We start from the raw sequence: 13954 nt of genomic DNA, 5'->3' as shown, positions 1-13954 counted from the left end.
CACATGAATCTATCGTCAACTCATTCTCTTTGATGCAAGCTGGTCAGAATTGATTATCCTTATGGAACTTACATTTTACTTACCAGAATTCAATATATCAAGTCATCAATACATTAAAGATTTTCAACAAGCAGTTTTATTATCTCAGTCTAAATATCCAACTCTATTGTCCAAGGCAGCTCTGATATCGAGATTTGGAAATTCATATGTTCAGCAGCTACAACTTACCACTTAGCAGCTGAAACTGTTTACTTACTGAATTTCAATTATTTCTTTCTTTTGTGTTCTAATGCCGTGAGACTGCTAATGCTAGCACAATAATAGGGGTTGTACAACCCATTTTTCAAGTCTTCAACACATTGGCTTGAAACATTAACTGCATGATATACACTACATCTTGATCAGTGATCAGATTGTATAACATTTTCTGATTGACAGATGACCAGATTCAAAACGCAGTAGCATCTAATTGATGACCATCTTTGCTGAAATGTAAATCAGTTCTCTTTTTTCATTTTCATAAAAGCCTGAATACTGCAGTGCCTCAATATATTACAGATACAATGTTTAAGACATTTGGATAAGATCATAAATAAGAAATTTTTGAAGGGATATGGTCACGCGTAAAGAGGTGGGACTAATTTAGTTTGGGATTATGGTTGGCATGTACTGCTTGGAACGAAGGGTCTGTTTCCATGCTGTATGGTTCTATGAATCTATATTATGCTACCATACCCATCTGTTTGTATTGCTTGCCTTGAATATACCTAAATATTTTAAGACTAGAGGGACCTCTTGAAGAAGGTTACATAATCCAAAACAAATATTGCTGTTAATTTTGACAGTCAATATTAGTAATTTGACTGGAGCACTAGCTAGTATTGAACTGAAGTTTACAGTTTCAGAAAAAGAGAGGCTGGAGGGGATTGATGAAAAGCATATGACAAGTAATGAGTGTCTGAAAAGCAGTCAAGGAGATACTGAAACAATGTCAAACAAATCTAATAATAGAAAGGAAAGGATCTAAAACAGAAGATTCAATGGAGTGCAAGAGGGCACGCCAGAAGTAGCACGCTGCATATCTAAAAATTAGATGTCAACTTGGTGAAATTACTTCACAGGACTATCTGCATGTCAAACAGCATAAGTAGCAAGTAATGAAAAGAGCTAAGGGATTCCACAAACAGTGGATCATATCTAACGTCTGCTGTCCTGCCACATCAGTTGTGAAGGATGATGAATGATGAAACAACTCTTTCTTTGGAGAAGGAGGCTCCATAATATTAGATTAGATTAATTAGTGGAAACAGGCCTTTTGGCCCAACAAGTCCACACTGACCCTCTGAAGAACAATCCACCCAACCCATTCCCCTCCATTTACTCCTTCACCTGACACTAAAGGCAATTTAGTATGGCCAAGTCACCTAACCTGCACATCTTTGGATTGTGGGAGGAAACCGGAGGAAACCCACGCAGACATGGGGAGAGCGTGCAAGCTCCACACAGAGTTGCCCGAGGTGGGAATTGAACCCAGGTCTCTGGTGCTGTGAGGCAGCAGTGCTAACCACTATGCCACCCAATCTTCAATATTGGAAGAACCCAGTACATCAGCACCAAAGAAAAGGCTGAAGCATTTGCAACAATCTATGGGCAGAAGTGCAGAGTGGATGATTCATCTTCCCCTCGCCTGTCGTCCCCAAGATCACACATGTCAATGTAAACTAATTTGATTCACTCAATATGATATCAAGAAATGACTAAAGACATTGCCTTGTGCAAAACTTATAGACCCTGACAACATTGCAGCAAAATTGATGAAGACTTGTGCACCAGAACTGGCAGTATCCCTAACCAGACTGTGCTAGCATAAGTATAATACTGCCATCTCTCCAGTAATATGGAAAATTGCCCAGGCATGTCCTGTATACAGAAGACCAGGACAAATCCAAAAAGGACAATGTTGTCTGGTTCCTCTTTAAATAAGTTGCAAACAACTTCAACCAGAATGTTATGAATGAATATGCCCTGGTGTCCCACAATAGAAACAATCAAATCAATACAAGCTCAAGCCGGCACCAAAAGCAAAACATTCTCACTTTATTAGGAACAAATTTACAATAATCTTTAATAAATGAGTCATTGTAAATTTACACAGTTGCGCTCTCTGTGACTCTGGCTCGGGGTCTGTGAAGTTGCTTTCTTCCTCTCTCTCCCTCTGGATGGTCAGCTGGTCTCTGCTCTTGCTATGCTGATCTCCTCAGAAGACCTCAGACAATTCCAAGAAAGGTTCCAAGAGAGAACTAAGCAGGTGAACCCTATTTTTATACCTTTTAGATGGTTTTCTGGAAATTTCTGTAGTTCTGACCAATCAGGGAGATATACTTAATAGTTTGAAACAAGAGTCAATCATTTAGATCAAGACAGTGGTGCTGGAAAAGCACAACAGGTAAGGCAGCATCCCAGGAGCAAGAGAGTTGATGTTTTGGGCAAAAACCCTTCATCATGAATGAGCTCAGGGCTTTTGCTTGAAACATCGACTCTCCTGCTTCTCGGATGCTGCCTAACCTAGTGTGCTTTTCCAGCACCACACTCTCAATTCTAATCTCCAACATCTGCACTCCTCACTTTTGCTTACTCAATCATTTAGATGGCATGCTATGGTCAGTTTGTTTGTGTTGCAGGACCTAGTGTCTTTTATCTAGGCTGTCCTTAGTTTAATGGATAAATTGTTGGGGGTGGCAGTGCAGACTAACTGATGCCTATTACATTATGCTAATGTCATTAGCAACTGGCTGCTGTGTTTGCACTCTGGTATGTGGGCTTTTGTGATTTCAATTTTTCACTTGGCCAATGTACCCAGCATCCCTTGCTGTTTGGCCAAGTTGACAATCTATCTGTGTTGTGGCAGCCAGGAAGCTGCCACACCAATTACCGATCCATCAGACTACCTTTGATCATCAGTAAAGTGATGGAAGATGTCATCAACAATGCTTTCAGTTTGGGTTCTGCTAGAGCCACTCAGCTCCTGACCTCATTATAGCCTTGGTTCAAACATGGACAAAAGAGTTGAATTCTAGAGATGATGAGAGAGTTACAGCCCTTGACATCAAGGCTGACTTTGACTGAGTTGACATCAAGAATCCCTAGCAAAACTAGAATTAATGGGAATAAGTGGAAAAACTCTTTGTTGGTTGGAGACATACTTGGCACATAGGAAGATTTGTCAATGGAAGTGGACAATTAAAAGACCAGATAGAAGATAAGGTCTCAAATATAATCGACATCTTAAATGATGGCAGAAACAAGCATATCGGTGCAAAAGATAAAGTTGAAATATTAACAAGAATCTTCATTCAGAAGTATCAAGTGGATGATCCATCTCAACCTTCTCCCGAGGTCCCCTGCATCACACGTGTCAGTCCTCAGGCAATTTAATTCATTCCACTTGATATGGAGAGCAAGTTGAACTCACTGATACAGCCTAAAGTCTAATTTATAGATGTCACCATCTATATGATAATGTTTTTATCATGTTCAGTGCCATTTAGACTTCTTTAGATACTGAAGCAATTCATGCCTCTATACAGCAAGTCCTGGACAATGTTAAGGTTTGGCCTGATAAATAGCAAGTGACATTTACATAATATCAGTGCCATTAAATGATCACCTCCAACAACATAATTTCACCATTTCTCTCTTTCAATGGCATTACCATTGCTGAACTGCCACCATCAATATCTTGGGGAGCAGCATTGTCAGAAACTGATCTGAACTAATTACATAAATACTGTGGCTGTGGGAGCAGAGGCAGAAAATCTCTCTATTTGTTATCCACCTTCTGTCTCTCCGAAGTATGTCTATCGTGTACAAGCACAATGTAAAGAATTTGCTGGAGTGCCTGGATGAATGCTTTCCAAAATACTCAAAATGCTTGATATTATGCAAAACAGAAGAACAACCTTGATTGCCACTCCATGCACCAAATTAAACATTGACACCATCCACCAGCAGCAGCAGTATATACCTTTAAAAGGTACACTGTTGCAATTCACCAAGGCTTCTTCAGCAGAACGTTCCAAACTCATGAACTCTGCAATGAGGGAGAACAGTGTGCAGCTAATACATGGGAATACCACCACATTTACATTCCCCTCCAAGGCACGCACCATCTTGAGTTCAAAATATATCACTGTTTCTTCATGGTTGCTGAATCCAAACCCGGGAATTCTCTCGCCTCTCAGCAGCAAGGTACCTACACCACATGGACTGCAGTGGTTCAAGATGACACCACCACCATCTCAAAGGCAATTAGCAGTAGGCAATAAATGCTGGCATTGCCAGCAACACCCATACCCCAATAACAAAGAATTTAAAAAGATTGAACGTATTACAGGTAAAATGAAGAAATTTAAACTTAATCCACCCATCAGCAGATTGACTGGATTAAGTAAAATGCTGTTTTATCACTCCAGCTGATTTTCTTCTCTGTTGGAGTCAATGAAGACATTAGGTGGAACAGAACACCAGTGATCCATCTGATCCCCATGATTTCCTGTCAGGTGAGGCGAGTTAAAATTACCAGCATGTTTTCCACTGGCTGTCTTGTAAATGGAGTCTGTGATATTCTAAAACAAGAGAACAAAAATGCAGTTTAGATTAATTTGTCATTGAAAGACATTTCCATGTAAGCTTCAGCCTTGTTTTTATTGTACATTTTCAGAGCATCAAGCTAAAGAAGTAATTACATCTATTAATTTTGGTTTTTACAGTGCCTTTTATACATTTACTTGGTTGTGTTTTATCTTAATGAAATGTGCCTTACTGCCATTAACCAAGATTTGGTTAATCCATTTATATATAGAACATAGAATATCACAGCACAGTAAAGGCCCTTCGTCCCTCGATGATGCACCAACCTGTGAAACAAGCCTGAAGTCCATCTAACCTGCACTATACCATTCTCGTCCATATGCCTATCCAATGACCATTTAATTGTATTTCAGTGCTCAAAGGGTTAATGCAGATTATATTAGGAAAGTGCATCTTTATGTAACCTTTTAAAGGCAGGTTGGTCCTGATGTAAGTGTTGAGGCAGTGTACAATTCCATGGATGACTTCATGTTTGATGACAGACTGGGAGTTGCGCTAATCATATACAATAACTCTAATTATACTGAAATGACATTGCGATCGTACGTTTGTAAAGCTATACAATTTTCAGTGTTCAAGGTGAAGCTTGTACATATGTCTTGTTTTAAGCTGTTTTTCTAGTCGTCACTGCTATAGCATCTTGCCATTTAGTTACAATTTGTTGATTCTATTTGCATCCATAGTGCTTCATGGCTTTTTCCAAAATAAGACCAATTTATGGTGTTCTGATAAAATCTACACAACCACCAAAATGCAATAGTTCTGCAGTTAAATTACAATTAAAAATGGCTTTCCTCAAAAAAAAATTCCAGCTGTTACATTTTTAAAATAATTTACGTTTCATATAAAATTAACGTCAGCCTCCAAGTGGAAGACCATGTGGTTATTGCTAAGATGTACAAGACTTACAATATTTGTAAGCAAAGCTTTGTCAGAGAACTATTGGGAGGATGATGGAGGTGTTTTTAAAACATTTCACAACAAGGGTAAGTAAGAGAGTAAGATACATCAACTGTGATGTTCCAAAGTGAATGTTCATTGTTCAGTGCAGCCTTACATCATTTAAGACATATTCCTGAATGTTTTGTCCACAGGAGGCGAAAGACATTACTTCTAATATTGTTCAGATGATTCCCTTTGAAATATTCAAATTGAATTGAATTAGCTTTATTGTCACATGTACTCAAATGAGTTACAGTGAAAAGCTCATAAATTGCCATTTACTGCGCCATCTTAGGCACAAAGGTACAGTCCTTAGTTACAGATTAGAGAAACGAAAAAGACAGTTACATTGCAGCTATACACAGTATAACCAGAGAGCAGAAAAACAAGAAGCAAAGTTACAATGACAAACCTCACAGTTTGTCTCCAAAGGCTCTCTGTAGTAGACCAGCGCAGGGGGGCCTCCACCTGGTCTGACCCATTGGTTGCTGCCTTGCTCTGCACTGGGCCACTGGTCGCTGGCATCCCCGCTCCAGGCACTGGTGTCTCTGCTGACCCATTTCTAGCTATTGCTGGCTATAAAAGCATACATTTTTTTAAAATATCTGCATATTTTTACTTCTTTACATAAAATACATTCAAAACTCATTGGCAATCGTTGCATCTAATCCAATATTGATCTTCCTTTGAAGTCTGTCTGTAAAATATTGAGGTGTAATTTTTGATAGGAAGAGTATGTGGCATGTTCAGATAGTGAGAGATAGCTGTAGTCCTTCCATAAATAATAATTTATGAGTTCCTAGTCCCTTGCAGTTTGCTGACGCATTGATTTATCAAAATGAGGATCATGGTTTCAGTTTGGGAACCACCTATGTTCAATGATTTCCAAAATTTTGCATATTGTTTGTAAACAGTAGCTGCAGCCAAATTTATGGCAAACTTAAAACACTTCAATTATTGACCATATTCCTCAGTCCGTCAAACATTTACACTAACTTACATTCCTAGTCTTGTTTCTGAATTTAAGAAATCTAATTTCAACTGAGCAAACATTGAATTAATCCAATTGAGATAAGTATAATCTTTCTATAAAATGATCACTTGCACAATAATGCAAGAAGAATGTAATATTTCTGGACAAATACTGGGTATTTTCATTCACATTTAATTTTTAATGAACATAGATAGTAGAGAGTGCAGTACTTACCAGCTTAAGGCTCATTAAAAATTGTGGTAAAACTGTAAAAAAAATACATTAAGCATATTTATTTTTGTCTTTCAAATCCTCAGACAGAAAAATAATTGAGAATTACTTACTTCTGGTTTCCATTTTACCAAAAGACTATTTACAGAATGTAAACCTTTCCTACGGCTGTTTTCATCCTGTGAAGTATGAATGATGTTTACTTTCATGCAGATATTCTGTGTATGGTTGTTTTTGCTACTAATGAATATTCTTATGAAATAACATCACAGCAGTTACTGAATACATGTCGTCTGTCGATATATCAGAACCATTGCTCTTGATGGTTCAACCCAAGGCAGTAGTTTGAAAAAAAACCCAAATTAATCATAGACAATGGAATTTTTCTTCACTGAGTGAATTGCTGTGTTTGCATTTTATATTTTAATAAATGGAACAAACATGGATATTGTTGAATGGAATCTTGAAACAAATATTTTTATTCCTTGCTCTGTAGCTGAATCAATATTTTTCTAAGCTTTATAAAAGATAAAATTAAATTCCTTCAAGTAGGTCAACTGTTTAAAAGCTAAGATTGATTTTGCTAGAATCCGCTATGCCTCAGTCTACCTAATCAAGCCTGCTGATAGATGTAATTGAACATGATTTTACTTCTGGATAGTGCTCTTTAACAATGGAAAGGATCCTCACTTGTCCCAGCAAAGGAAAGAAAATACAAACTTCTGTATTTCCACAGAATCCCTACTTGGATGCTAGCTTTTTTCATTGAATCCCTACGGTGTGGAAACAGGCCCTTCAGCCCAACAAATCCACCTGCCCCCTGGAGGGGTAACCCACCCAGACCCATTCCTCTACATTTACCCCTGATTACTGCACCTAACCTATACATCCCTGAACACTATGTGCAATTTAGCATGGCCAATTCATCTCACATGCACACCTTTGGACTGTGGGTAGAAACCGGAGCACACAGATGAAACCCACACAGACGCAGGGAGGAGGATTTGTTAAAGATGGGTATCTCACATGCAGAGACTCTGAAATATGTTATTTTTGCTTTCAACAGTCTTTTATTATTTATTCTTCATGTATTTCACAATTACAGAATAGTAGTCCTTAGTCACAAATGAAAGGCATTGTCTGCTGACAGTCAATACTTGCTAGACAAATGTTTTTCTACCAATTAAGAATATATTATTTCAGTGAAAGCTGTTGGAATCCTTTTCAGACTAAAATATAATGTTCCGAAGTGCACACATTCTTGATCACCATAGCTACTGGATATGAAAAACGTTCAGTCACAAACACATTGAAGACTGAAATCTATTTTTGCTCCTAAATAACAGGTTGTTCCCCACAGATGAAAGAATCCTTCAAGTCTGACAATTGTCAATTAAAGCTCTCCACTGCACATCTGCGTGTGCTGATCTGATTTTTTCCACACAGCTAGGTTAAGAATCAAGACACATTCCACCATTTAGGCAGATCAGTGCTTGTTCACTTCTTAAGAAGGCTAACAAGATAGTTCCTACAAATAGGTCATCACCAGTAAAAAGACACCTTCTCAAGGATCTCAGGGGGTCTTTAGCTACAACCTTGATGCCAGCTGTGCTTTAAGAGTAACAAACCATAGTTTGGGATGGGCCTAGTTACATATTTAATATTGGTACAAGCTCAATGAGGCATTTTCATTTTAATGTGATGCATTGTTATTGATCTTTAGATAGAAAAGATAAGGTCAAAGGATAGTTCAATGAGATTTTGGGCTAAAGTTTCCCAACATAAGTGTCAATTTGGGAGTTTCATGGAGAGTTTCTCTCCAGGAGTTCCAGCACATGTTCTCATGTGGTCTTACAAACTTCACCTCAGTAAGGATGTATTACACCTCCAGGGCGCCACTCGCATGCTATCATGCACTCACCAGCCACGGAAGTACAGACTGTCCCCAGAATCTTCCAGATCCCCTGTCACAGTTGAAACTGGAAGCTCTCTCTCTCTCTCCTTCTGCCCTTCTAATTGCAAAAACTGTAAGCTGCCTGTGTCATTGGTTATTGTTTGGGCTAAGGGATTTGTGTGTTGGGACTGTTGCAAGTATTTTCGGAACAGCATCATTAAGTTGAGTTTGGATAGGATAAGTTATCCAGTATTCTGTTTTTGGTTCTTTGTGTTTCATTCCATGATTTTGTAAGTAAATTTTGTTTGTTTAAAGCTTGGCAGTCGAACCAACTAATTTACTCTGGGAATATCCACTATATTCCTAGCTGAAATAAATAGCAAATTTACGGTCTGGGCTACCTGCTTAAAAATGTTTTGAGGGGTCTGGCCCAGTTCATAACACATTGGGAGCTCTTTGTGGGATTTAAACAGCGGGTGGTAGGTGTTAGTGTCTTTTATTTCGGGTGTTGATTTGGTTGGTTTAAACAGCGCTCAGACAGCAATGGCTCTTTCAGTCACCAAGGAGGTTCTGAAGGTAGAAGAAGTGACCTTTGGAGTTTTACAAACGGCAAATAAGACCAAGCTGCAGGAATTAGTGGACAAGCCGGAGTTGAAGTTACCTCCTAATGTGAGGAAAGATTAGATGATTGCAGCAATAGCTCAGCATATAAACTTGCTGGAAACACCATCAAGGTCTGTAGAGATGGCACGAATTCAATTGCAAATGAGGCAGCTTGAATTAGAGGCGAGAGATAAAGTAGGGGCAACAGAAATGAAACAGTTTGAGTTACCATTAAAATCGGAAGAGAAAGAAAAAGAACAAAGGGCTTTCGCAGATGAGAGAGAAAAAGACAGAGTATTTGAACTTCAGAAATTGACACAAATAGGGAAGTCAGCTTAAAAGGCTGGAGATGAAGGCTGAAGGTAAGATTAATAATGAACAGAGTGGGGATGAGCAAGCCCCTGGTAGTTAAAAGCCTGGTGAGAAACTGTTTAAGTATGTTCAAGCATTACCTAAATTTGATAAGAAGGATGTGGAAGCCTTTTTCATCTCAATTGAAAAAATGGCTTAATAAATGCAGTTGCCAGTCACCATGTGGGTTTTGTTGATCCAAACCAAACTTGTAGGTAGAGCTAGTGAGGTATTTGCATTCCTATCAGCGGAGGGGTATCTGGGGAGTATGCAGAGGTGAAGAAAGCTATCTTAAGTATATATGAGCTTGTACCAGAAGCCTACAGACAAGGTTTCAGGAATCTAAGGAGGGACCCTGGTAAACCTATATTGAGTTTGAAAGGATCAAGCAAAGTAATTTTGATAGGTGGATAACACCATTAAAAATAGAGCAAACTTACAATGCCCTTAGAGAGATAATTATTTTGGAGGAGTTCAAAAATTCACTCCCTGACATGGTGCGAACACATTTGGAAGAGCAGAGTGTTAAAACAGTACGGTTAGCAGCTGAAGTGGCTGATGACTATGAGCTGGTCCATAAAACACAGTTTGGCTTCATGACTCAATTTCAATCCATTGGGGATTGAAATTGGACCAAAGAGAAATCCTCACGTGGAATGGGTAAGGTAGAGCTCAGTGAAGATCATAAGGATAATTTACCACAAGGTAAAAAGGAAGCCCTTGAGGGTAAAAAGCTCCAGTGTTTTCATCGCAATAAAGTAGGTCACATGAAATCACAGTGTTAGTGGGCTAGGAAAAGCACAGGAAAGCCAGACGTGGGAAAGCAGGACAAGTCTGGGAGTTTTGTTGGAAAAAACACACTGAAATCTAGAAAGCTGCATCAGAGTGCACAAGATGATCAGAGTCTAGTTAAGGAGAAATTGCCAGAACTGCTTAAAAAATATACCTGCAAAGGTAAGGTTTATTCACATAGGCTAGGAATAGCAGGTAAAGAGGTTACAATATTAAGAGACATAGGATCGTCTCAGTCTGTGATGCTGAAGGATGAGGAGATATGTACTCCTGAAAGACTATTGCCAGAAAAGGTACTGGTAACAGGAATTCACGGTGAGACAAAAGGTGCTCTTTTATGTAAAGTGAGGTTAGAGTGTCTAGAGAAGGGTGAAGCATTTGTGGGAGGAGTACTAGACAAACTCTCAGCTCCAGGAATACAATTTGTCCTTGAGAATAATATAGCTGTTTCACTGGTAGGCATGCTGTTTACTATAGGGTAAAAAATGAGGTCTGCAGATGCTGGAGATCACCGTTGAAAATGTGTTGCTGGTTAAAGCACAGCAGGTCAGGCAGCATCCAAGGAATAGGAAATTCGACGTTTCGGGCATAAGCCCTTCATCAGTTACTATAGTTGAAATACCAGTGGAAACTCAGGCAACTGAAGCATTGCTGGATTCTTATCCAGATATCTTCTTTGATTGTGTAGTAATAAGGTCACAGAGTCAACAGTTGAAGGAAGAGAGGTCACCGAGTACAGATAAGGATGCTAAAGTAGCATTAGCGGAGACTGAGTTCAATCAGTTAGTTGAGATAAAACAGGAATAAATAAATAATCATGCAAATATCTTTAGCTCTGCAAAACTCATTGAGTTGCAGCAGAAAGATGAAAATTTAAAACAGTTGTATGAAAAGGCATTTACAGAGAAGGAGTCTGAACGCAACTCTGTGTGTTATTACCTGAAAAATTATGTCTTAATGAGGAAATGGAGACCGTTACATATTCAAGCAGATGAGAAATGATGCAACAAATTGTTTTGCCAGTGGGGTATAGAAAGGAGGTGTTGCAAGTGACGCATTAGCTATTAGGAGGGCATTAGGAGTGAGAAAAACACAGGCTAAAATTCAAAGACATTTTTACTGGCCTGTACTGCACAAGGATGTAGTTGAATTTTGCCAGATGTGTCATACATGTCAGCTTATTGGTAAACCACAGGCAGTAATAAAACTGCACATTCCAGCATTTGAGGAACCTTTTGCAAGAGTCTTAATTGATTGCATAGGTCCCCCACCTCTCACAAAAAGTGGAAATCAGTATTTGTTAACAATAATGGATAGATCAATGAGATTTCCAGAGGCCATTCCATTACGCAATATCACAGCTAAAAGGATTGTAGAGGAATTACTCTTTTTTTAAGCGATACGGGCTACCATTAGAGATGCAGTCAGATTGAAGGTCAAATTTCACATCCAAACTATTCAAGGAAGTTATGGACAGCTTGGGTATAAAGCAATTCAAACCTATTGCGTACCATCCAAAATCACAAGGAGCACTAGAAATATGGCATCAAATCATGATGAAAGTTTATAGCCAGGATTATCCAGATGATTGAGATAAGGGAATTCTGTTTGTCCTTGTTGCAATCAGAAATACACCAAATGAATTGTCCAAATTCAGTCGAATTCAATTAGTTTTTGAATATGAAGTGAGAGGCCCATTAAAATTGATCAAAGAGAAATTACTAAGTCAGAATTCAGAGACCACCCATTTGGATTATGTGTCAAAGTTTGGAGGATGATTAAATAGACCTGGGGAGTAGGCTAGTCAGCATTTAAAAGTACACAGCATACAATAAAACAGGAAGCGGACAAGAAATCAAAAATTCACAATTTTGCTATCGGGGATAACATATTGCTGTTACCTCCTGTAATAGTTGAACCTTTAGGTTAGATTCCCTACAGTATGGAAATAGGCCCTTCAGCCCAACAAGTCCATACCGAAGAGTAACCCACCCAGACCCATTCCCCTACATTTACCCCTAAGTAATGTACCTAACCTATACATTCCTGAACATTGTAGAAAATTAGAATGGGCAATTCACCTGACCTGCACATCTTTGGATTGTGGGAGGAAACCCACACAGACACGGAAAGAATGTGAAAACTCCACGCAGACGGTCACCAAGTCCCTGGCGCTGTGAGGCAGCAGTTCTAACCACTGAGCCACCATGCCACCCTAAAGCCAGGTTTAGTGGACATTATCAAATCAAAAGGAAATTAAGCGAAGTGAGCTACTCGATGAGGACTCCAGGCAGGAAGAAAATCACAGAGAAAGTCATGTGTGAATATGCTCAGAAGGTATTTTGACAGAGAAGGAAAGCAAGGGTAAAGTGGTTGATGTGGCATATATGGATTTCAGTAAGGTGTTTGATAAGCTTCCCCATGGTAGGCTATTGCACAAAATGCAGAGGCATGGGATTGAGGGTGATCTAATGGTTTGGATCAGAAATTGGCTAGTTGAAAGAAGACAGAGGGTGGTGGTTGATGGGAAGTGTTCATCCTGGAGTTCAGTTACTAGTGGTGAACTGCAAAGATTTGTTTTGGGGCCACTGTCATTTGTCAGTTTTACAAATTACCTGGATGAGGATGTAGAAGGATGGGTTAGTAAATTTGCAGATGACACTAAGGTTGGTGGAGTTGTGGATAGTGTCGAAGGATGTTGCAGGTTACAGAGGGACATAGAGAAGATGCAGAGCTGGGCTGAGAGGTGGCAAATGGCGTTTAATGCAGAAGGGTGTGAGACGATTCACTTTGGAAGGAGCAACAGGAATAAAGAGTACTGGATACTAACGGTGAGATTCTTGGTAGTGTGGATGAGCAGAGAGATCTCTGTGTCCATGTACATAGATCTCTGAAAGTTGTCAGGTTGGTAGGGTCGTTAAGAAGGCATATGGTGTGTTAACCTTTATTGGTAGGGGGATTACGTTTCTGAGCCATGAGGTCATGTTGCAGCTGTACAAAACTCTGGTACGGCTGCATTTGGAGCGTTGCATACAGTTCTGGTCACCACATTATAGGAAGGATGTGGAAGCTTTGGAAACGGTTCAGAGAAGATTTACCAGGATGTTGCTTGGTATGGAGGGAAGATCTTATGAGGAAAGGCTGAGAGACTTGAGGCTGTTTTTGTTCGAGAGAAGAAGGTGGAGAGGTGACTTAATTGAGACATATAAGATAATCAGAGGGTTAGATAGGGTAGGGAGTGAGAGCCTTTTTCCTCAGATGGTGATGGCTAGCTTGTCGTTTCTTTACTCGGAGAGTAGTAGTGGCATGGAACACCCTGCCTGCAACGATAGGAGACCCACCAACGTTAGGAGCATTTAAATGGTCATTAGATAAACATATGGATGACAATGCAATAGAGTAGGTTAGATGGACTTCAGATTCATTTCAAAGGTTGGTGCAACATTGTGGGCTGAAGGGCCTATACTGCACTGTAATGTACTATGTTTAGAACGTGTTCATGATTACAGCACAGAAGG

General features: G+C 39.3%; 1 protein-coding gene across 2 annotated transcripts in view; it reads left to right on the top strand.

Moving 5' to 3' along the window:
* Positions 1-13954, top strand: part of gabrb1 (gamma-aminobutyric acid type A receptor subunit beta1) — a 279986-nt gene that overhangs the window by 239522 nt on the left and 26510 nt on the right. Inside the window, exon 9 of one of the 2 annotated variants that reach the window (XM_060830997.1) lies at positions 11341-11363. The exons of the other annotated variant lie outside the window; for it this stretch is intronic. Coding sequence (XP_060686980.1) covers positions 11341-11363 — 23 coding nt within the window. The remainder of the gene's footprint in view (positions 1-11340; positions 11364-13954) is intronic. 2 annotated transcript variants of the gene reach the window in all.

The sequence above is a fragment of the Hemiscyllium ocellatum genome, chromosome 1 (assembly GCF_020745735.1).
Source record: "Hemiscyllium ocellatum isolate sHemOce1 chromosome 1, sHemOce1.pat.X.cur, whole genome shotgun sequence".
NCBI classification, from domain to species: Eukaryota; Metazoa; Chordata; class Chondrichthyes; order Orectolobiformes; family Hemiscylliidae; genus Hemiscyllium; species Hemiscyllium ocellatum.
This window is presented reverse-complemented; position numbering and strand designations above follow the sequence as displayed.